Source organism: Globicephala melas, chromosome 12 (assembly GCF_963455315.2).
Source record: "Globicephala melas chromosome 12, mGloMel1.2, whole genome shotgun sequence".
NCBI lineage: Eukaryota > Metazoa > Chordata > Mammalia > Artiodactyla > Delphinidae > Globicephala > Globicephala melas.
Genome location: NC_083325.1, coordinates 15,502,162 through 15,527,537, shown reverse-complemented (window position 1 = coordinate 15,527,537; position 25,376 = coordinate 15,502,162). Strand labels below are relative to the sequence as shown.

At 47.8% G+C, this 25,376-nt stretch overlaps 2 protein-coding genes across 2 annotated transcripts in view; one reads left to right on the top strand and one right to left on the bottom strand.

Moving 5' to 3' along the window:
- Positions 1–3,626, top strand: part of DNAH6 (dynein axonemal heavy chain 6) — a 291,757-nt gene extending 288,131 nt beyond the window's left edge. The window contains 2 exon segments of the mRNA XM_030837528.2: positions 5–227; positions 3,495–3,626. Coding sequence (XP_030693388.2) covers positions 5–227; positions 3,495–3,598 — 327 coding nt within the window. The 3' untranslated portion in view covers positions 3,599–3,626.
- Positions 3,627–5,394: 1,768 nt separating this feature from the next.
- TRABD2A (TraB domain containing 2A) overlaps positions 5,395–25,376 on the bottom strand; it is a 53,907-nt gene continuing 33,925 nt past the window's right edge. Inside the window, 5 exon segments of the mRNA XM_030837546.3 lie at positions 5,395–6,137; positions 8,078–8,329; positions 11,723–11,813; positions 16,074–16,248; positions 20,035–20,181. Of these exon segments, the coding sequence (XP_030693406.1) occupies positions 5,954–6,137; positions 8,078–8,329; positions 11,723–11,813; positions 16,074–16,248; positions 20,035–20,181 (849 nt within the window). The 3' untranslated portion in view covers positions 5,395–5,953.

Below are 25,376 nucleotides of genomic sequence, written 5' to 3'. Positions count from 1 at the left end.
TCAGTTGCCCTCTCCTGAGGATGGTGTTCTTGTCCATGGGATATTCATGGATGCTTCTCGATGGGACAATGAGGAGATGGTGATAGAAGACGCACTGCCCGGACAGATGAATCCAATGCTGCCTGTGGTGCATTTTGAACCCCAACAAAATTATGAGCCAAACCCAACACTCTACCACTCCCCACTTTATAAGACAGGGGCCCGGGCAGGAACACTCTCAACCACAGGTGAGGATGTTCTAAGATCAGTATAATGACCGAATGCAAACTACAATCATCAAAGTCCAAATGCTGAACTGTAATGTACAAAGGGTGATCTTGGACCAATTAGCCAGGCTTAAAATAAGACCACTTATAACACACAAATGTATAAATGCTGTAAATTCTATTTGTTTTAATGCTGAGTGTAGATTAATATTATAAAGCCAATACTTGCTTCTATTAGTCTGATGAGTAGAAAATAGTTTATTTTGTGTGTGTGTGTCTTTCAATTTATTTATTTATTTTGGTTGTGCCGGGTCTTAGTTGTGGCCAGCGGGCTCCTATTTGCGGCATGCACGTGGGATCTAGTTCCCCGACCAGGGATCGAAACCGCATCGCCTTCACTGGAAGGTGAATTCTAAACCACTGCGCCACCAGGGAAGTCCCAGAAAGTAGTTTATTGAGCAGTGCCTTCTAATTGAAAAATGATGGACTGAGTAGACACATCTATCTCTGATCAAATCCACTGAGACTCAGCGTAGAAAAGAGATTTTAAAACAAATAAGTGGAATGCCATGCTACAAAAAGAGAAATCTTAGTAGACCTGAAACTGAGATACAGCCCTGAAAAAAAGGAACTGGATAAAAAGATAAGCTGAAGATTGAATGCAGACAGCTAGAGAGTGAGACAAGAGAATGCACTGAGGAAATCCCTCAAAGGACAGCACAGTGCAATACTTTTAAGTGACACTGTGGAAGGAGTTAAAATCACCAACATTTATCTAGCAGGCAATCTGGAAGGAGAAAGGAGAAAAAATGGAAGAGCAGTAATATTTGAAAAACTGGCTGATAATTTCCCAGAACTGAAGAAACAGTTGAGTCCTCAGATTGGGAGATCTCACAAAGTGGTAGGGGTAATTTTTTAAAATATACAATGAACAAATAAACAAATTTTAAAAGAAACCTAGATATATCAGAGTGATACCTAAGACCATCAGAAATAAAGAAAATTCTCAAAGAGATGAAATGCATTAATATACTAGAACTAAAATTCCAGAAAATGAGAATCAGATTGACTTCAGACATGTCTCATTATCCACAGTTCATATAAAAATAGAGAAACTTCTTCAAAGGGCTGAGGAAAAACAACTTTGAACCAGAATTGCAAGTGCAACCAAATTATCATCTGAACGAAAAGTTGTAATAAAGACCGTCTTGGACATACAAAGGCTCTAAATTAATCACCACTGATCCTCTACTTAACACACACACACACACACACACACACACACACACACACACACACGGTTAAATCTTTAATAGTTTGACCATAAAAATGAATTTATAATAACTTGGAACTAAATTTCCAGATGACAGAAATACGAGAGGGGAGCCAGGAAGAAAGAACTAAAAAATCTTTCTCATTTGAATGGAGAATATAGATACTGATGATATTTATTTTTCTAATAAAATATTCAGTTAAAGGGTGTTCTCTAAGGGTAATGTACAGACTAGAACTAAAATAGACATTCGTGTCACATGACCTCCCACTCCTATGACAAATCTAAAAAAGTATTCAAAGGTATTTTTTAAATTAATAATGGTATTTACAAGTTTTTGTAGGGACATGTACTTTTTTTTTTTATTTTTAATGGTACGCAGGCCTCCTCTCCCGTTGCGGAGCACAGGCTCCGGACGCGCAGGCTCAGTGGCCATGGCTCACGGGCCCAGCCGCTCCAGACCGGGACACAAACCCGTGTCCCCTGCATCGGCAGGCGGACTCTCAACCACTGCGCCACCAGGGAAGCCCTTGCCCATTTTTTAATAGAGTCATTTTTCTTCTTATTATTGGCTAAAATTCCAACAGGAACTCTGTGGTTTTCAGGAAAAGGAACAAAGAAAAGGTAGTAATTAAAATGACAGTGCACTGGCACAAGATTCTATAAACAGATCCAATGTACTGGAGAGAGCACCCAGAAACGCACTGTGCATATATGGGAACTTGACCTGTAATACCAGCATCATTTAAAATTGATCAGGAAGATGGAAATTATTCCACAAATGATGCTGGGACAATTGGTTATACCAAACTTAGATCCTTATCTCCTACCACATACAAAAATTAATCACAGATGGACTCTATAGACTTAATCATCACTAAAATTTAAAATTATTAACCTTAATGAAATAATGGCTCTAAGTAATAATTATCAGCTGCTGCTGACATTCCAACAAAGAAAGACAACCAGACACAAGGCGTTTCCTGATGGAAGTGCACACCACCTAGGAAGTATTCTTGCCAAAAAAACTCAACCCTGAATGTGATCACACCTCTAGATCTAACCACCCTTGCAGGAATAGAGGAACATGTGTAAAGTCACCACAGGGATGCTGTCAACAAGAGCCAGACTCTGGGAAACCTCACAGGAGAAATAGCCTGGTTGTTTCAACAAATATATTACAAGGGGGTGGCAAAAGGAACAGAGGGGAAACTACCTGTTAAACAACACATCACTGTTGCAAGGTATGGACCTTATTTGAATTTCAATTCAAACTAATGGTTACTATACATATACATTCTGCATATGTACTAAAAAATGTCATTCGAGCACCTGCCAAGGCACCATGCAGGGAACGACGTACAAAGATAAGGAAAGGGGAGATGTAGGCATTCTCTGCTGGGGACACCACCACCTGCTCCGACCTCCACACAGATGGGGTTTGCTGTGAAGGCCAGAAACAGCAACCCCATCCTGAGGGCAGGGTCCTCTTCTCAACCTGGTCCTGGCCCCCCTCAACCAGGCACAGAGTGAAGAAATGGTAAAAGTGCCCTCTTACTTCAGATGTCCCAGAGCTGAGGGACATACCTGTGACTGCACTGAGTCATCTCAGGACCCCAGTGCCTACCTACTGGGTGGAACAAAGGATGGATGGATGGACAAGCAGATGGACAAACGGATGGATGCCCAACCTACCAATTGTATCCCCTGAATCCCATTAAATCTCAGGCCTCAATCCTAGTCCAATGCTCCCTGAAACAAACTGCAGAGAACCTGAAACATAGTTTATAAGGTTATACAAGGTCTAAGCTGGACAGGTCCTAAAGGATCATTTCTTCTAACATCTTCATTTTATACAGCATAAAACTGAAATCTGTAGAGGACTATTTGCCCTTCTTCTTTAGAGGCAAAGTCAGGTCTGGAGCCCGGGTGTCTAAACTCCCAGTACAGTGGTTTTTGTATTAAGGGGTTATTCTTTAAAGTAACAACCCTTTTTTCCCTGTATTCTTAACTAGGTCATTCAACCAACTTTGTGGTGACCATCCTCTTACCCTCCAAGCGGTCCAGAGATTACTGGATTGCCAAGGGATCGGCTTTGCTCTGCCAACTAAATGAGTGAAAAGGTGCCACCTCTGTGCTTAAAAAGAACCAGGCCAGAGATCTTTCCTGATGGGGGAGAAAAGTCTGCGTAATTTATATGCGAGCAAAACAGGTTTACTTCTGATCTGGCTTAAAGGTAGCAAGTGTGGCTTTTATTTCTTTTATAACCTAAAATAAAGTGTTTTGAGTTTCTCTTTCTCGTGGTAATTCAAGCTCTGATGTGAAAGCAGTGAGTTCAGCGCTCACCTCTTAAGCCTGCTCCCCCTCCCCCATGCAGGAGGCAGCTTCCCATCAGTAAGGGGGGTGGCTGGGACGGGGGTAGGGGGGTGGGTGGGGGGGGTGGCTGGGACGGGGCGGGGAGGGGACTGGGGCGGGGCGGGGGAGGGGCGGCGAGTCAGACCTCAGCACTTCCTCATCCGCATGGGCTTCCTTCCTCTTCACGCTAATGTGAAAGGCCCACTGTACACGTCAGTCTCGTGGCCCTAGGTTCTTCCATGTCTAGACCAGTTTAAGGCTCAGGGCCCAGCACATGAGATCTGGGCCCATGGTGCCATTCCCCCATGCTGTGGGGCTGGATTACAATCCTTAGAAAAGCCTGCGGTCTTTCACGATTGTGCAGGTCGCTCCCACTCAAGGGCAGAGAATTTTCCGCTTTGGGGTAAAACTGTATGAAAACTGGCCAAGTCACCCTCCAGGTGCATTGGCGCCCCTGCCACCTCAAAAGCAGTGCTGAGATGGAGCAGCCGCTGTGGTTTGCAAACCATTTTGCGTCAGCCCTGCCAACCGCGTCTGTTGCTTCCTCGGCCCGGATATGAGCCAAAAAATTGGGTACCACCCAGCTAGGATGTGAGCCTCTGGAGAAAGCCACGCCCCCTGCTTACAGGAAGAACAGGGTCAGCCACAGCAATCCTGTAGACTCAAGTCACTGAGAAGCAGGGAGCACCACCTCTATTAGGAATCAGAGGGAAGAGGTGCCTCCTAAGTCAGGGGAGTGGCTACAGCTGCAGAAGTCAGAGGGTTGACATTAGGCACCGCAGCAGCTGTAATCCGAGGTCAGAACGCTGCAGGAAGCTGCACCAGCCTCATGCAGAGCCACTGCACACACTTGTGTCTGCTGGAGCCTGCACATAACTGCCACTACGACCGAAGAAAAAGGTCTTCTGCCCCTTTCACCTTCCAAATCTCACTAAGTGTATCTCATTAGAAGACGCTCGATCATAGCAGCAAGGGAATCTCGGAAAGTTTAGCCCTCCTACCCCTGCAATACAGGTGGCACAGAATGGAGCCAAGGTGGTGAACATGGATCCTGAGTGCCATCACATCACTCGGTAGGACTCAAAGATCTCCTTGGCCCTGGAAATGACCAAGAATGAACCCACAAGAAAGTCTCTGGAAAAAGGAAGGGAAGGCCACAGAGCTGTAAGCCCAGGCAATCAAGGTACCTGAAACCAGATACTTCTTATTGGCCCCATCCAAGTCCTGGGCAGACCCTCTGGGTTTTTATGAGCTGCTCAGAGACCCACGAGAACCAAAAGGAAACTCTGCCACAGGCGGGAGACCCTGGTCTGTAACCATGGTGGCCGCAGGGGGAGGGGGGGTGGGTATCAGCTGGGCAGGGCTGAAAGTTCCCATTTCAGACTCAACTAGGGAAATTCTATTTTTAGTCATTTTATATACAGATTCTTCATAAGACTTTATTTGGAAATCACAAAGACATATAAATAATTAAGTAACACACAGGACAGGGACGGGGGGAGAGGATGAAAACCATTTTCTTGCACAACACCCCTGACAAAGCCTACCTATCCACCAGTCTTCAGCATGTGGATGAGACACCCTCACACACTGTACATAATGAAAGCACTTGTCAGAGTGCAGGACCCACACTAGTCACCAGACCTTGAATAGACAGGAGCAGAACAGAAGTTCTACAGCCTACCAACTGTTGCGTCCAGAACCAGGAGAGGATGGGGAGAAGAGCAGCAGGAAGGAGGAAAGGGGCAGGGTCCATGGCTGCAGGCAGACCCAGGAGTGGGCCCAGGAGTGCAGCAGGGATAGTATTCAGAGCATGCGAGCAAAAAGAGCTGTTTGCTTGGTATACACACTGTGGCAAAAAATCTACACAAAAGAAGTATTTAATAATTTTCTTACAATTAATTATTTTCATACAGCTCATTACGTTACAAAACTATACACCTCCCCCAAGCATTGCTGGATAACCCAAAGTCATTCCTTGGGAAAAGAAGAATCAACGCTGGCTTTTTAATTTTGAGTCTCTTCTCCTGGGTTGGGCCTATCAGGGCCAGAGCACAGTGTGGAGTACAAAATGGCTGTCCTTCAAGTCCGAGGCATCAGGTCTTGGCTTCTCTGGTCATTACAGGAGGGTTGTCTCTGTTTGGAAAGCCAGCACCAGCACCCATAACATAGGTGTCCAGACAGACAGGCAGGCACTGCTGACCACCATCTGGCTGTGGGGAGACTGCCCAGGGCGAGGGAGCCGCAGCTTGGCGGAGATGCGCCTGTCCAGAACGGGGACCTGGAGCTGTGGGATCCCAGCACTTGGAGGCAAAGAGAAAGACACAGTCTCAGGGCACAGCAAGAGCCACTGGATACTCCGAGGCCCCCAAAGGCCTGCACAGCTCCTTCTCACCTCTCTCCTCCAAAGACAGGAATGTATCTTAGTACGTTAATAGATTTCCTACGTCTTGGCCCTCGTGACTACTGCTACAACAAAACCAAATGATACAGGCACGAAGATTAGCACACTGAACAACTCTCCCCCAGCTATCTGCTTCTTGGTTCAAGGATTATTAAAATTAGTTTGCTCAGACTTGCTAATTATCAGCCTCTGGGCAATGCCAAGCAGGGACCCTCCTCCCTGACCACACAGAGAGGCACCGCCAAGCCAGGAGGATTCCTCTCCGGGTCTCTGGCTCTCTCCCCTACCCCAGCTTGGGTCTCATGTGAACACCACGCAGCCTTCCCAGGTCAAGACAGAACAAGCGCTGGCTCACCTGGTCCTTTCAGCTCAGCTCTGGTGTAAAGTGCCCAATCCCTGCATGGCCACCTTGAAAGGAAATGGCCCAGACTGAGAAGGTACTAAACAGGTCAGTGTATTCCTCCATCAGTGAAGGATGGTTGAGGAGCCTCCCCGTGTCAGGCACCATGGGGCACATGGACACCAACAGGATCTGTCCGTGCTCTCCAGGTTACATCTGGCTGCCAGCTTCTGTCCATTTAAAAATGCTAACCCCACAGCACACGGAATGCCTGCCTCAAACCTTTCAGTGGCACCCTACTTCTCTCAGGCATGAGATTCTCACAGTGATTCCATCCAATTTACCTTCTAGACCTACCTCACCCCTCTTCCCACTGACCTCCCAGGCTCCAGCCAGAATTACCTCATCTTGGTTCCTTTAACATGATCACTCTCTCCACATCCCACTTTTGCACTGTTCCCCTTGCTGGAACTCCCTCGCCTCCCTGTTCAGTTGTTTACACATTCATTCAACATTCATTATTAAGCACCTATGCAGGTATCAGATGCCTGCATCTCCTGATCCAGACTCAGAAGCTCTGTTCATTGGGCTTCACTTTGTCAGGCTTCTACTCAGCAGCAACCAAAAGGTCGCTTCCTCCAGGAGGCCCTTCCTGACACCCGCCACCCTAAGTTAGGTAGTAATGTCCAACACACAAACACACACACGCGCGTCCCCGCAGCCCCCTACACTCCCCTTGTGAATAATCAACTCAAAATCCAGCTTCCTCCCCAGACTGTGAGCTCCATGAAGGCAGGGCCAGTGTCGGTCTGGTTCACCCCCAAAGCCACAGCACCAACACAACAGCGGGCACATAGGAAGAACTCAAAAAGTTTGGTATAAATTGAACTGTAGCCTGGATCCCAGGCCTCTCTGGTGTAGTTCTTCCAGCAGAAACCAGGCTGGGTCCCCATCTTTGGCTCCTCTACCCACCTCTGATCCACCCACTGGGCATCTCTGCGAGTGCACATTCTGTGGTCACCATGCTCCCTGCAAAACGTAAGGGCTGAACAAGCCCATTCCTACAGAGGTGCTTCCAGCTCCGGAAAGCTATGAGCTTCTCCCTGATCTGCGGTGGAGAAAGGGCTGGGAAATCAAGTTCTTCTCAACCTTTATTCCAGCCTCATACTACTTTTAACAGACCCACCCATGCCCCCCGCCCTATCTGTTCGTTAACAGAGATAAATATGGGGTCCTGGCCCCGGCCCTGGCTTGAAACAGTTACTTTTAATCTGGATTCACCTCCACCAGAGTGGACAGAAGACCGCTGTCCAGGCCATGAGAAAGGAGAAAGGTTGCACCGTGATGGTGGGGCCACTCACCCCCTACCACAGCCTTGAACTTCCACCCCTGAAGCAGTGTGACCCGCATTCCTGGGCTGCCGCCCACCCGCACTTCCGGGGTGAGGACTGACCGGGCGATGGGCTCGTGGCTGGCCCAGGCCGGCCCAGCCACCTCACCTCTCCTCCAGTCGGACCCACAGGTCGATGAACTGCCGGAGCCGCTGCCTCCGCTGCGGCCGCCTCCGCTTCTTCCGGAACTTTCGTCGTGCCTCGCCCGGCAGGTAGGGACTTCTGGGCAGAGGCTGGTGGAGCGGCAACAGTGGGGGCCCGGCAGACCCAGCTTCCGGTACCTGAGCTTCCGGGGCAGGCGCTTCCGGAGCCAAGACGGCAGAGGGGACGGACTGTGACAACGGGTTTCTGGTCTCTTCTCTGTAAACAGAGGAGGAAGGAAGAGGAATTGAAGGAAGGTCCCCCAGCATGATGCCCTCCCCCGCCTTTAAGGCTCGGGACCTCACAAAAGGCAGATAATATGAAAGTTCAAGCCGGCTGGGGAGGCAGGGGTCTCAAAACCACCTCGAAAAATGATCACTTTGACGCCTTTGTTTCTCCCTCACATACCCTCATTGTACTCTCTCCAAATCCCCTAGCTCTGGGGAAGAAATAAAAGATTCTTTCTTAACCGCTTATAACTACTGCACTTGCCTAACAACGGCTCACCACTGCCTAGAAAGTCACTGAAGATTACGGCGTTTTAAGAGGAGTGAAAAATGTTTAAATGCTCTTTACTTAGAACAATTGAAGTGGCCCTCAACCCTGTTCCTCCCTCCTGTATCCCTATAAGGGCTCTGCTCAGAAAGAGGCTCTTCAACAGCCACAGCAGCCTGCCCAGATCCCTCAAGGATTATCACGTGGCTGCCGAGAAGGGGAAGAAGGAAGGAGGTACCTCCACAGCCAGTGCCCTCGTTATGTCCTCACCCACCCCTTCACTATGGGCATCTCCCTGGCTCTGGGCCCAGAGTCCCTCGCCCCTTCTTCTCCCTGAACAGGAGCTCCTTTAGGGACCTCATGCTCTCTCATGACCTCACCCAGGAGCACCGTAGAGAAAGAAGTGCACCACTGAAAACTCTTAGACGCTACCCTCACAGAACACAGTCAGGACAGCTGCTGCAGCCATCCACATCAAACTCCCCAGGATCGTGGGAGAGGGTGAACCCAGGCCTTTGCACTGGATCTCACAGACTCTGATAGAATTAAGGGTAGGGGCACTGAATAGATCCCTGGCAGAGGAAACTACATGAACAGGGAGGAAGGGGCTGGAAAGCTAAAACTGGGAAAAGAAAGGGCAGAAAGAAAAGGGCTGTGCAGGCGAGGAGTCCGAACTGTATCCTGACTCTGACAAGTTGTGTCACCTTCGGTTTCTTCATCAGTAAAGGAGAAGAAACCCCCACCCCACAGGCTGGTGTTGAGGGTTAACTGAGAGTCGGTGTGAACCAAGTTACCACCTGACAATTGATCAATAAACGTTCCTTCCTCCCCCTGGAAGTGTGAGCAGCCCAGTAAATGACAGGACTGGTTCTCAGCTTTCATTGTGTGTCAGAATCTCACGGAGAGATTTTTAAAATATTGACTCCTGACCTCTCTTCCCCCAGGGGCAGGTGTCAGGGTTAGAGGCAGATTTAAGGAGTCTGAGAACAACCAGCAACACACACACACACACCCATCCACACTCCCAAGCGGGGCCCTCTCTGGCAACCCCAAAGATAGTGTGATAAACCCCAGCCGTGACAGTCAGCCTGGGGCCAGGGGCTGAGAAGTGATCAGAGGGCCCAGCCCACCCTGCTTTCCAAGAGCACACGGTCCAGTGGGTGAGGAGAGATCCACAGACCCTCTCCGCCAAACAAGCAGAGAATCCCTAAGGGCTGGGCTCTCCCCCCAGAGCTGAAGGAGAACGGGAGGGAGAGATGGATGGAGGTCTGCAGCAGGGTTTTCTCAGTCAGGGGAAGAGTGGAGGGAGACTGCAGACAGTGGAAAGGAAGAGCATTAGCAGAGGTGGAGAGGCAGCGGCGAGGACAAAAGGTTTTCTGATATCAGAGGCAGATCCGTGCTGGGAAAAGGTGGGGTATGGGTGCCGAGGCATCGTCATGAAGAAACTGGACTTTGGAAGAGGACAACAAGAAACCCTGAAGGTTTCTGAGTCAGGGACACTTGCAAGATTAGTCCCACAGAAAGGTGGAGAAGGGACCAGAGGGCGATGACCTTAGGAACAAAGGGGGCAAATCTGAGAGAGATTTTAATGGAAGAAGCCAGAGGCCTGGTGAAGGTGGAAAATGAGAAGAAGTCTTAGGTGAGGGCTTTTGTAAACTAGAAAGTACTGTGTGAAGAACGGCTGTTACTGATAAACGGAGTGCAAGATATGGAGAGAGGTGGGGGATGAGATAAGCCCAGGATGTAGTCAAGTTTTCCAGAGAATCATGGCTCATTGGGATGGAAAGCGGGCTCCCAAGGAGGAACCTCTGGAGTGACGGGATAGAGGAGGACCTGGCCTGAGACAACATGAGGTGAAGGTGGGTCTTCCGAGGAGAAAGAGGGCACCCGGAGACCTGGAGAAGGGAGCCATCGGGCAGGCACCACAGCTGGACCCCCTCTCCGTCCCCTCAGCAGAGGGCATATATTTTCCTCCTGGAGTCCTCGCACCGCAGCTGAGGGCTCTGCCAGGAGGGGGCGCTGGTGACCACGATCTGGAGGGAGTGGGAGAGGAATGGAAGGTGGGCGAAACTGTGTTCCCTCAAAATTCACATGCTGGAGCTCTAACCCCCAGTACCTCAGAATGTGGCTGTATTTGGAGACAAGACTTTTAAAGAGGTGATTAAGTTAAAATGAGGCTTTTAGGTTGGGCCCTAATCCAGTCTGACTGGTGTCCTTAGAAGAGGAAGTGTGGACACACAGAGACACCAGAGTTGTGTGCACACCAAGGAGAGGCCACATGGGGACAGTGAAAAGGCCACCTGCAAGCCAAAGAGAGAGGCCTCAGGAGAAACCAAACCTGCCGACACCTTGATCTTGGTGTCTAGCCTCCAGAACCATGAGAAAATAAATTTCTATTGTTAAAGCCACCCAGTCTGTGGTATTTTGTTAGGGCAGCCCAGACTGGTACAAAGTGGGTAGGAAGGGTCACCTTGTGCCCACTAGGACTGGACACGGGGCAGAGACTAGCAGGGAGGCCAGCGTGGGGCAGCAGCATTGATGAGGGTGGGAGATCCCGGCCTCCTGAACTCTTTACAGAAGAGGCCACAGGGCAGGAGGGTGACTCTGCATAAAAATGAGAAGTAAACAGACCTGGGGGTAGGAAACAGCTCAGAGAAAGAGAAGGGGCTTTGCTTCTGCCCCGGAGATGGGTCTGACAGACACTCCCAGCATCTCCAGCCCCCCTGACCTTACATGAGGACTGATTCCACCACCTGCCTCCCTAAAACTTCCCAAGGGCCCAGGTCAAAGGCACTGAGCGTTAAGTCAAATCACCCCTCCTGGGCCCCAGGACCAAAGAGCATCCTCCCCTTACCTTCGTTTCTGCCCCAAGCATTGCTGAGGAAAGGCCAGTGTGGCCTCTACTGCCCAAAGTGCCTGGCCGGCCAACCCAAGTCTGACACAGTCCCAGCCACGAGGGGACGCCAGCTGAGCTGGGGACCGAGTGGCCGCTTGGTGTCCGTGCTGGGGCCCTTGGAGTCTCTCAGGACACAGCCCACCCTGGCGCCCAAGCAGCCCTGTGCGGCTCTCAGCTCCCCTAACTGCTTCCTGACCGGGATAGAAGCACAGGAAGGTTACTTGTTGATGGGTCGTCCAGCGGGGGCGTGCTCTACCTCATAGCCTTCGCGCCGCAGAACATCAAGAGCTGTGTTGTTGCCCATGAAATGCCCTGCAGTGAGAAAAATGATCAGAAATGTGGCAGCTCTCGTGACCCCAAAACACACACCCCAGAACCAAGAAATAACCCTGCCAACCCCGTCCCTTCTAACCAGCCCAGTACAGTTCAGAAAGCTTCTGCAAGGGGGCCTCTCAACAGCTCTGCCAGGGTAAGCCGTGTTTCAGAGATAAGGACTCAGGATCAGAACCATGCGGTGAGCTGCCTCGAGTCACACAGCTAAGAGGACACCAAGTTCCAACCTTCCACCTCCGGATCCAGAGCTGACAGTCCTGACCATTCTTGTTTATGTAAGCCAAGCACCTCTGAGACCCCAGGCCCCTTCTGTCCTATGTCTACTTAAAAATGCACAATAAAACCCTCCTTTTAGCAGAAGCCACCAGAGCTGGAAACCTCAACCTGAATTTTATTTCACTTTTTTCTTTTTCAATAAAAAGCAGGGAAGATCAACCAGATAAGCTTACAGTGGCATCGTGAAATAAGTATTTTAAAAGGGTAGATCCTGGGATGCATCTTCTTTCATTTCAGGTTTTGATGCTCAGAACTGACATGATCCTCTGGGGTCACAATGCCCCTTTCTGTGACAGTTGGCACGTTAATGTCCTAAATGGCTAATTAAGTTGCAGCGCTCCATCCTCTGATCCAGCAGAACAGAGGCATCGTTATTATCTCCATTTGAAAATGGAAAACAGGTAAAGGAGGCTCAGGACTTCACACACAAAAGAAGCAGCAGAACAGAATCTAAACCCAGGCAGCTTGGCCCCAGAGTCTATGCAATGTGGACAACCGAATACTCAAGAGGCAGAGACCAGGAAAGCAAATTAAGGTCCATCCAAACTCTCCCTTGCCCTGACGCCACAGCACGAAGAAGCAGAGGGAACTTAGAGCAGCCTCTGGGAGCCTGGGGAGCCCGAGGGTGGTGTTTGGGGCAGAAGGTACTGGGCTCTACTGCATTCTTGGGTCCAACCGTAGAGTTTAGGACCCCAAGACTGATGAAGGGCAACTGACTCAGATGAAAGGGACGTTGGCAAGGCCCAGATTAGCCCCGGTGCAGAAGCACAGCAAACTCATGTATAGAGTGTGCCTGGACTCGGGGCCGGGGGAGGAGACTGAGCTTGCAGAATGTTGCGGCGATGGCTTCCACTCTCCCAGCCGTTACCAAGTCCATGTGACAGGGAGTAATCACAATAATAAAGATAGTTAACATTTCCTGAGCATTACGAGGTGCAGGGCACTGTTCTCAGTGCTTTACACATCATTCAGCCTCCCCCCAACAACAACCCTATAAGGTAGATGTATTATTACCCCCATTTTACAGATGACGAAGAGGCATAGGTGGTGCCCAGGTGGTCTGGCTCCAGCGTCCATGCTCTCAACCAATTAGGAATGAAAACAGGATTTGTCGAGCAAATGAACAGCCCCTATTAGCAATCTTTATCATTAAGGACCAAGCTATTCTGTGTGACTTCAATTTCCTTCTACTCCAAAGGTGAGCTCCATTTCTCATCTTTAAATTTCATCTGCAGATCCCCGTGACAGACGTCGCTGTGGCAGTTTAAACCTCTGGAGCTTTCAGTTTGGGGAGATCCTCACTTTACAATCAAAAGTGTGCTAGCCACACAGCATTTTAAATTTCTCACTGCCAAGGCTAAGAGTTTGGGAGCAATTTCTGAATTTCTGTGGTTCCCTCTGGTCAACTCAGCCTTCAGAAGGCACCAGAAGAAATAGACTCATGAGGTGGAGAAAACAGCCCCACAAAGATAACTGCACCCTGGTGGCTATGCAGGACACTCCTGATACCCAGAGTGCCCAGGGGCTGTGAGGTCTCTATCCAGAGCTGCAGCCGTATGCAGAACCATGACTGAGAATCAGGCAAGCCCAGGTGTCCCAGTGTCACCTGTGCCATCTGTCCAGCACAGTCTCCATCTGGAGGGCTGGCCCTCCAAACTGCCCAGGTCCAACCCACCTGGCAGGCTGACGTCCTCTCAAAGCCTCTCCTTGCCCCTCTGGGGCCTGACCCCTGTCGGGGTGCCTGCAGGGTGAGGGCTGACAGCTGAAAGCCATTCATTGACACAGGCCAGACATGGGCACAGCGCCACACAGCACAGTCCACAATCCAACTACGGAACACGGGACTCACGGAGGAGGAAGCCACTCCCAGACCCACCCAGGGCTACCAAGGCCGACACTGCGATTTGTTTCATGATAGAATTTTTCAACAAACAAGGTACAGGAACCTGACCCCTTACTCTTTTCTACAACAGCTTTATTGAATATCATTCACATAACATAACATTCATTCTTTTCAAGTGTACGATTCAGTGATTTGGGGAACATTCACAAAGTGGTGCAACCCTCACCACTAATTTTAAAGCATTTTCGGGAGCTGAGATTTTGATAGGGCTTGCGCTGAATGTGCAGCTCAGTCTGGGGAACGTTGTCATCTTAACACTATTTATTATGTCTTCCAATCCACAAACATGAAATGTCTTTCTATTTACTTAGGTCTTCTTTAATTCCTTTCCATGATGTTTTTAGTTTTTATTTTGCATCTGCTCTTCACTAAATTGAGTCCTTAGTGTTTTTCATGCTGTTGTAAACGGAACTGGTTTCTTTTGTTTTAACTTACTTCTTTTCTTGAAGTATAGCTGATTCACAATGTTGTGTTAGTTTCAGGTGTACAGCAAAGTGATTCAGTTTTATACATGTATATATAAATGTGTATGTATGTGTAAATATATGTACGTATATATTCTTTTCTGATTCTTTTCCATTATAGGTTATTACAAGATACTGAATATAGTGGAACTGGCTTCTTAGTTGCATTTCCACATTATTCATTGCTAGGGTATAGAAAAACAACTGGTTTTTGTATATTGACCTTGTATCCTGAACTCGGTTATTAGTTCTAATAGGCGTTTTTTGTGGATTACTTAGGATTTTCTATCCACAAGATGATGAAAAAAGAGATGGTTTACTTCCTCCTTTCCAATGTGAATGCCTTTTATTTCTTTTCCTTGTCTAATTACCCTGGCTAGAACCTTCAGCACAATGTCGAAGAGAAGTGGTGAGAGCAGACATCGTGTCTTGTTCCTCATCTTAGGGGGAAAACATTCAGTCTTTCATGATGTCAACTATGAAAAGATGTCAACTTGATGAATGGATAAAGAAGATATGCTATATACACACACACACACACACACACACACACACACAATGGAATATTACTTGGCCATAAAAAAGATGATGTCAACTATACGTTTTTCATAGCAACTTTTTTAACAGGTTGTTAAAGTCCCCTTCCATTCCTAGTCTGATGAGTGTTTTTATCATGAAAGAGTTGCATTTTGTCAAATGCTTTTCTGCATCCATTGAGATGATCGTGTGATTCTTGTCTTTTATTCCATTAATATGGGATATTACATTAATTTTCAGATGTTGTGGTAAGCTAAATAACGGTTCCCCAAAATATATTCAGATCCCAATCCTTAGAACCTGTGAATGTTATCATACATGGCAAAAAACGGAGGTAGATGTTTTGCAGATGTAAGTAAGCTAAGGATCGTGAGATCAGGAGATTACACTGGATCACTCATTCTGCTATTCCGGAAGTGCTTCTCTCCAAACCCCGCATTTTACTGGTAAGAAAAAAAAAATAAGTGGGGTGACTTGTTCAAGTTTATGAAGCTAGTGGAAGAATTGAAAAGAAACCTAGACCAGCAAATACACACTTCTGCACACTACCCAGCCTCCAGCATTTCTGTCCTTAATTCTGGAGGCTGCAAAGATATGTTAAAATCACTCAAGAAGATAAGAGAATTTATTTCAAAAATCCCACAAAAGGAAATAATTTTCCCAGTGTATTTCCATGTATACTACTCATGGTTAATAATAGCTGATGTATCAGCCCCCAGCCTTAGACTTAGGACGCTACAGTCAGGGAGGAGAGAGAAAACAGACGAATTTTAAGGGAAGTTAAAAAACAGAAAGGTGCCAGTAAGAAGTTGGGATTAAGTGCTGAGTTCAGAAGAGGGAGAAATGCCTTCCTGGCTGCGGAGTGTATCAGGAGCCCCACGTGGAGGGAGAGCTAGTGTCACAGGCACCAAAGTTTCAACCACGACGGATACTCTGACATCATCAAAAAGTCAAAGAAGGTGTCACTCCTCTCACCGCGTAGCAGGGCCCACCTCAACACTCCTTCCTCGGGAGAAGCAGCAGAGCCCTGGGTCTAATCAGAAGTAGCCTGCAACTCACCGGCTCCAAAGGCAAAGAAAAAGCCTTTGTCAGGGAACTCCTCCAAAAGGGCCTTCACCCGCTTCCCCATTCTCTTGTTCATCTTGTAGATAAGCTCCCAGCGGAAGTAGCTGTCGATCTCCTGAGCAGCGATGCGCTCCACAGGTGGTAGCGTGGCATTAATGAAATCGGGAACCTCCGCCAAAATAAAGAGAAAACGATTAAGGGCAACAGAGTTATGAACAAAGCTGCTTAATTTGAGCATCAAATCACCAAGGCCAGAGGGTCAAGACGCTGTCAAGAAAAAGGTAAAAAGTGACACACGATTCTGGGAGCCTCCTGCCGGCTATTTTTCCAGACAGTAATATCATTCTCTGTAACCCAAGTGAGAAAATATTAAATGAAGTGCCCTGAAAGAACTCTTAGGCTATGTCAAACGGTATTTCTGTTCCATCTAAGTGATTCTGTTTGGGGAATTCCCTGGCGGTCCAGTGGTTAGGACTCCTGGCTTCCACTGCAGGGGGCACAGGTTTGATCCCTGGTTGGGGAACTAAGATCCCGAAAGCCACACGGGCAGCCAAAAAAAAAAAAAAAGATTCTGTTTGTTGCCACGTGTTTCTATAAGGAAACCATTTCTGTGCATAGCACATCACAGTTGTGTGTTTTTTTTAATTGAAGTATAGTTGATTTACAACATTGTGTTAGTTTCAGGTATACAGCAAAGTGATTCAGTTATACATATAGTTTTTTCCAATATAGGTTATTACAAGATCTTGAATACAGTTCCTTGTGCTATACAGTAAATCATTGTTGTTTCTCTGTATTATGTTTAGTAGTTTGTATCTGTTAATCCCAAACTCCTAATTTATCCCTCCCTTCCCTCTTTTCCCTTTGGTAAGCATAAATTTGTTTTCTATGTCTCTGAGTCTGTTTCTGTTTTGTAAATAAGTTCATTGGTATTATTTTTTTAGATTTTACATATAAATGATATCATATATTCATCCTTCTCTGTCTGGCTTACTTCACTTAGTATGATAATCTCTAGGTCCAGCCATGTTGCTGGAAATGGCATTATTTCATTCTTTTTTATGGCCAAGTAATATTCCATTGTGTGTGTGTGTGTGTGTGTGTGTGTGTGTGTGCGTGTGTGTGTGTGTGTTTATATACACCACATCTTCTTTATCCATTCATCTCTCAGTGGACACTTGGGATGCTTCCACAGCACATCCATAGTTTTAACTTGTTTGATTCACACAAGATTTTTTCATAAAAATAATTTTACACAATTACATACTTTAGAATCAATCATTACGATTCAATTAACAAATACATCGAACTTCTATAGACATTCAACTGTTTTATAAATTCCTTATCTTTACATTTTCATTATTTCTCCAATTCCCATTTCTCCCTCTCGCTCTCTCCACTGTTCTTTGCCCTACTGGTGAATATTTCACCTGATTCTAGCGCACATCTTAGCCAGTTTCAGTATTTTGGCTAAAAACAGGGTGCTAATACACCAAAACTGTGACAATCAGGAGTGGTTTTTGCAACACAGTAGCTGTAGGCGAGGCTGACACGTTGCATTGGTTCTCTCCCCAGCCCCAAACCTTGGCCTCGCCCCACCGCCCCCCTCCTGCTCCCTGGAATTTAACAAGGTTAAAAATTACCCTAGTCAGGGCTTCCCTGGTGGCGCAGTGGTTGGGAGTCCGCCTGTGGATGCAGCGGGCAACGGGTTCGTGCCCCGGTCTGGGAGGATCCCACATGCGGCGGAGCGGCTGGGCCCGTGAGCCGTGGCCGCTGAGCCTGCGCGTCCAGAGCCTGTGCTCCGCAACGGGAGAGGCCACAACAGTGAGAGGCCTGCGTACCGCAAAAAAAAGAAAAAAAAAATTATCCTAGTCAACTGCAGAGTAGGATATATACCCTACTCCTTCTCCTACTTCCAGTACCCTTCGAAAGACCTTTTGAAAATCCTCACACACTGTAATATAGACATCAATTTCCATTTTCTGGATAACAGCTCTCCTGTTATTTCCTTGAAATGATATTCTTTCATTTTCAAGTCAAGAGCCTTCATCTTCTCCTTTGTCGTCTTTTTTTTTAATCATGTCATTTATGTAAGATCCTTCCCTCCGATTTCCAAAATCTCTTCTCTTCCGCACAGCAGTGCCTTTCCACCAGCAGCCTCTCCACGCAGGCAGCCCCAAATGTGCAAGGTGACCTCCCCCTGCCGTCCTGCTCCACCTTCTAAATGCCAGACGTGCCCTACAACCTGCACCACTCGGCCACGTGCCTGGCCCTCATTCCACAACGGCAGGCACATTCCCCATACCCCACAGCACCCGCAGGGGCCCCGTGAACAGGACAGGCGTGGAGGAGCCACAGGAGAGGAACGCGTAAGACAGCTGTCCCCAAACAGCTCTGTCAGCCATGCCATCTGCCCGTATAACTAACTCCCAAGCACCTCCCAACCCAAAGTTAAAAGATTAACTGTTATCTGCCGCCTCAAATTTTAATTTCCCAAGTGACCTTGACCCTTCTCCCCACTTCCCCCACCCAGGGTGTACGTAAGAATGATCACCACCAAACTCTGCTATGTCTTTTTTAGTGTATTTCTTCTTTTCCACTTCCTCTTGCTTGCTCTGCCTTGGTTTTACTTCCTCCTTCTGTAGACTTTCTGGAAAGTTCCTTTTATCTTTTGACATTTGCAGGGTGAGTCCCTCTCCCTGGGACATTCCTTTTTCACCTCTTATACTCACTCCCATTTCCTATGACAGGGTCCCCGGATCTAACAGACCTGGACAGCATCACTCACACCCACCAGCTCCCTCCTCTCTCTTTTCCAGTGCCCTGAAGGTGGGCAAGACAAAACACTCCCCCATGTCAGAAGCTCAGCTGGACTCGCCACTTCCATGTGATCTTAGTGGGGAAGGGAAGGAAGCCAGGGTTTGTCCCACGGGAAGCTTGTTGATCGAAGCATAACAAATATCCATCCTACCTCCCTCCTGTAGGGAGGCTGCCATCCTCTGAGCCCTGGCCGGCCACTTTCTTCCCCTAGGTGGCCCCCAGGTAAGGCCTGGCCTGTGTCTACACTGACTGCACCAGTTCGGCCACACTCACTACAGTACTGCAGGATGGAATCCATGACCGGAAATGCTGGCAGCCTCCCCAGCTTCTTATGTGCCCCTCCGTAAGAATACCAGGAACACTTCCCATTGCATCGTGCTTACATGTTTCTGGAAGTCACCAGAAGCTACAGCCAAAGCTCTGCTCCATCATTTCTCAAAAGTTACCTAAGCCAGCAAGGAGGCTTTCAGACTCAGACCCTTCTCCTCTCTGAAGGCTGGTTCATGCTGCCTGCTGCCTAAGCCATGGGGCCTGCCACCAAGTCCCTTGAAGCTTCATCCTTTGACTTCGTCTGGGAATTAGCTCTCATCAATGCCCCTCTCAGTTTTTTTTTTTTTTGTTTTTTTAAATGAATTTATTTATTTATTTATGGCTGCATTGGGTCTTCATTGCTGCACGCGGGCTTTCTCTAGTTGCAGCAAGCAGGGGCTACTCTTCATTGCGGTGCACGGGCTTCTCATTGCGGTGGCTTCTCTTGTTGTGGAACATGGGCTCTAGGCGCGAGGGCTTCAGTAGTGTGGCATGTGGGCTCAGTAGTTGTGGCGCACGGGCTTAGTTGCTCCACAGCATGTGGGATCTTCCCGGACCAGGGCTCAAACCTGTGTCCCCTCCATTGGCAGGAGGATTCTTAACCACTGAGCCACCAGGGAAGTCCCCCTCTCAGTTCTTAAGTTTCCTAAAGAATGCTTTTGTTAGCTGCAGCATCCCACTCAACACCTACATATGCCCAATTGTATTTTTAGAGCCCTTCGTGACCTCGATCCTCTGTACACAGGATGTCCCAGTGTCAGCAGGTGACATCCTTATTCTTGCACTTAAATGCACCCTGAGCTGAGCAGGGGATAAGGGCTCTCACCTGGGAGCTGTCATGGCTGAAGATGATGGAACTGAGGTCCCCGCAGTTATAGTGTTTGATGAGGTCCTCTGTTGTATAGGGGATCTGAAGGCCGCCCGCTCACAGGCTCTCCTGCTGCAGGAGGGGCTGGTTTAAAGCAAAGATGACCTGAGGAGAGAAAATATAGGTCTCTTTTAAGTCCTCTGACACAGCAATCATTAGCTGCCATCTTATTTCTTTTGTCCATGGCTGGCAATAGCCTCACCTGTGTTCGTTATATAAGGAATGGACCCTGCCGCTACAAAAGGGAATGCAGGGCTTCCCTGGTGGCGCAGTGGTTGAGAGTCGGCCTGTCGATGCAGGGGACGCGGGTTCGTGCCCCGATCCGGGAAGATCCCACATGCCACAGAGCAGCTGGGCCCGTGAGCCATGGCCGCTGAGCCTGTGCGTCCGGGGCCTGTGCTCCGCAACGGGAGAGGCCACAGCAGTGAGAGGCCTGCGTACAGCAAAAAAAATTAAAAAATAAAATAAAAAAGGGAATGCAAGTCCCTGGACCGTGTCCAAAGAAAAGGAGGACAGTCCTGCCCAAGTCAGCCCCCAGCAGATGACACCTGGGGAAGTGCCTTAAGAGGGACACCGACAACCTGAAACTCTCCCATGAGAGTGATCAAGAGGTGAGGGTCTCAAAGAGCTGGCTTGTGAGGCCCTGGGGAGGTGGGGCAGGGAGGGACACACAGACAGACACACGAACCAACAGGTTCCAATTACATCAAGGACTGGACAGGACTGGACACAGTACACACAGGTCTTTTCCAACCATCAGGGTGGCATCTGCCAGCTAATGGATTCATTAGGTCCATGGGATGTTAATGGAAGTTATTGTGGGAAAAGGAGGGGAAATGAAGGCTACACAAAATCAAACAGATTTTTATCTTTATGAAACTCTGCCAAGTCTTGACACACTAAAGTGTGCTCTGCTTCTCCCCGAGGAGGCGAGAGCGTGCTGGGTTTCCCAAGCTGATTTCAGGCACACATCACAAGAGAAGGGTTAACTGGAACATCTTTGGGGACAATTCAGACTCAAGGAATTTTACAAAGCAGTGAATTGCCCTTGGCACTGGAGAGCTAGGTCAGAGGGGGAAAGGCGGGGATTCTGGCACCTTTCCAGGTGAGAACTGGGACCAGCCACCCTCTACAAGCCTCCTGACAGCACTGTGGCATTTTCCCTCTCATTCACCCAAGTATGGACACAGACATATCACCTTTGACAGCTGCCCCAGTAATCAGTGTATAGCATACTGCCTTTGCTGGAATGTTCCCCGTCTCCCTCTGGCTGAAATGCAGACAGGCGGGACCTGTCTGATCATGAGGTCTTCAGCAGGGAATTTTCAATTCTCTGGAGATAACACATTGCAGGTCTCAAGTCATCAAATGACACTATGCAGCCCCAATCCCCTTCTTTCTCCTCATCATTCTGAGTGGCGAAGAGCATGGGAGTCTTGTCACCTTGCTTCCCACAGGCCACCACGTGTGAGCCTGCCTGCCACACACACTCCTTCCACACCCCTTCCTCCCTGGGTTACTCTGTCCCTGTCAAGGCACCTTAACCAAATGGGGAGGGGGGCAGCTCCCTCTTTGTAAAATCCCCTCCTCTCCTCTCTTCTCTCCACATCCCCCCCTTCCTGTCAGAGACACCTCCTCCATCCTCTCCTGGAGGTCAGCTCCCCAAGGATCTGTAGACCAGCCTCTTCTATCTTGGGACAGGACCCTCTGGGCCATGCTGTGTTCCCACCCTCCCCAGCCCTCCGCTGGTGATGTGAGTTGACAGAAGCAAACATGTCCATGGGCATGTCCGCAAATTTCAGTCTAAGTGAGGAAACTCAAGATGAGCCCCTGGGTTCTAAAGCCATACAGTGAGGACCTATCCACACCACTGGGTGTTGCTAAATGGCTTTCAATCAGCTGGAGGAAGAACCTTCGGAGGGGAGGCCAGGGGGCGTTATGGAAACACCTCTCAGGTTTGCCATGCCCCAGGCTGAGGTTTCACACGTTCTGTCTCAGTATAACTCATCCAAACCAAGATCCCAGGGTCTGATCGGCTCACAAACACCTGCTGATGGCTTTTAGTGTTCTAAAGGCATTCGGGATGAGCCCAGGTTACATGTTGCTAAGAGACCTTCCTCTAAGAGTTTCCATTGATTCTGGAATGTTTTTATTAAAGTGTTCTTGGTATTTAGAGAAGATTGGGCCACTCATTCTAATAGACTCACCAGTCTGCAAATTGGGGAACACTGTATGGGCCACATTATATTATATTAATAATTATATTATTAACATTAACATTGTTAATGTTATTAAATATAACATTAATGTTTAATAACATTTAATGTTATTAAATATAACATTATATTAATGTTATATTTAACATTATATTTAAATAAGAACTTTGTTTATTCAGTCCCCTCTCAACGTATTCAAGGGTCATCTGTTGACAAGACGCTTACAAAGACTTGCTAGGATGTTTGTCTTTGCTTTTGATGATTAAGGTTTAAATAAGTTTGCATAGCAAAACTAAGCCAGTAACATTATTTTCTGAGTGCTGACTATGTACCCTGCTAAAGAGTTCGCTTCTGTTCTCATTTAATCCTCTCAACATCCTAAAGTAGTAACTACTGTTAAATCTATTTTAAAGAACAAGAAAATGAGGGGGAAAGAAGTTAAATCATTTGCTTATGGTCACATAGCTTAGTAAACCAAAGTGTCCCCACAAAGTGTGTGAACCCAAACAGTTCAATACCAGAGCCCGAGATCTTCACCACCATGCTGTACACGAGGTGCACTGCTACCAAGTTGCGTAACTGACTTCGGTCATATGGTCTCATTTAAATTATTAGGCTTATGCTAAAGACCTAGGAGTCTGAAATTGGGAAGAAGGGAGGGAGGGTTAGAGGAGGGAGGAGAGAGGGAAATGGGAAAGCAGGAAAGGAATCAGAAAGAAGGGCACACTAAAGCTTTTCTTCACCCAGATAAGAGTAGCACTCACACTATACCTAGAAAACAGAAAATTTTATACAAAACAAGTTTTAAATTGCCCGTAATTTCAACACTCGAGTTATAACTGCTTTTAACAACATGTGGGTATATATTGAGTATATTTTCTTTCAGTTTATTCTATACCTTTTATACAATTGATTGTATTATACATAATATTTAGTATCCTTAACTGTGTCACCTTGCTGTACAGCAGTAATTAACACAACACTCTAAATCAACTACACTTCAATTAAAAAAAAAATAGTGGGCTTCCCTGGTGGCGCAGTGGTTGAAAGTCCGCCTGCCGATGCAGGGGACGTGGGTTTGTGCTCCGGTCCAGGAAGATCCCGCATGCCGCGGCGCGGCTGAGCCCGTGAGCCATGGCCGCTGAGCCTGCGCATCCGGAGCCTGTGCTCCGCAACGGGAGAGGCCGCAACAGTGAGAGGCCCACGTACAGCAAAACAAAAAAAAAATTAGTATCCTGCACTTTCTGTGTGACAGTGTAAGCATCTCTCACATGACAGAGTTCTTAGCCTCACATTGCATGTGATAGGTCATCACTTAGCTAAACTTTCCATTGTCAAATAGTTAGGTCTTCATTTTTTTTAAACTATCATGAATAACACCATCAAGAGCATCTGGGAGCAGAAAGTGTTTTGTATTTTCAAATTATTTCCTTGGTATTGATTCCTACCCAGTCAAAAGATATTTACTATTCTTTTTTCTAAAAACCTTTTTACTTTTGCATTTTTCTTTTTTTAGTAAAAATTTAACTCTCCATTAAAACACAAATTCAGTAAGCATTAAGTGGTAATGCAGACAATCTCCCAAAGCCAATTTTATACAACAGCCCTGCCTCCGGTACGATCTGTACCTCCGTGCCGATGCAGCCCCAGCAGCGTGCCAGGGAAACCGCGCTGCTGCAATTGCACACGCCCACTGTTCCCTCTGCCTGGAAGGCTTCTCCTACCCTCATCCCTATGGCAGACACACACGTGTCTTTTGAAATAGCAACAGGAGACTCTCCTCCTCGTGAAGCCTCTGTCATTAACTCCCAGGCACGGTGAGACCATCTCCTCTTTGCCCAGAGCCTCCTGTGACTATTCTATTACACCGCTAATGGCATCGCCCTGTGTAGCCACCCCGAGAGTAGCAATCGTGTCCTCCTCACCTCTGCATCCTTCCCATCTGGCACACAGGACACGACATGCTGTAAACATTCAATAATTTTTTTTTTTTCTTTGCGGTACGCGGGCCTCTCACTGTCGTGGCCTCTCCCGTTGCGGAGCACAGGCTCCGGACGCGCAGGCTCAGCGGCCATGGCTCACGGGCCCAGCCGCCCCGCGGCATGTGGGATCTTCCCGGACCGGGGCACGAACCTGTGTTCCCTGCATCGGCAGGCGGACCGTCAACCACTGCGCCACCAGGGAAGCCCTCATTCAATAAATTTTGACTGAACGAATAAGGTTCAGAAATGGCTCTGCCAAAAACTGAAGTCTGAAGCAGGATGGACACTTATAAAGGAAGCCCAGCAAAACCTCGCCAGCCAAGTCAAATAGGGAGCATATCCAGACAAGTCAGACTCACGAAACTTCTCAGAAAAGTAAGTGGGGGGTGGAGGTAGGGGAGGAGTATTAGGCCTAATGTGGGGGCGTAAATCTTACCCCCAGAGACTCACGTTTCCTTTGAGCTTATCCCTCAGCCAGCTTTGGGAGATCTGCATTTGGACTTATTCCTTAAATGCTTGTCCCTACCAAGCCTCCATTCTCTTAAACTCCCATATTCTCCTGGTATACATCAGGATAGGCTAAGCTCTGCCACAATAACAAATGAAACCTGAAATTTCAATGGCTTAGCAAATGTCTGTAGATTGCTCACACAAAGTCTGAGCGAGGTAGTGGCTCTCTCTAGTCCCTTGAGAATCCAGTTTGGTTTATCTTGTGACACTCTTCTCCCATCAGCTTCCATGGGAGGCAATGGAGTGAACATGGCAGGTGACCTACTGTTCTTAAATGCCTCAGCCTGGAATTCCCACAATTCATTGGCTAGAAGTAGTCACATGGCCTTGCCTAATCCTCAGAGAGGCTGGGAAATGTAGTTTTCCCATTTGCCTAGGAAGAAGTAATGTCCCTGAGACATTAAAATGGTTGACGGGGAGTTTAGTGCATTAAGTTATTCAGGATATCAGACGCGTCCCTATTCAGAATTACACACAGTCCTGGTGGAAGAAGAGCATCAGGACAGTAACCTGGCTAAAGGTGCTCATCCTGAAGGTTCCCTGGCAGCCTGTGGTCCTCAAGCAACAGAAGGTCTGGGGACAGCAGAGGCTG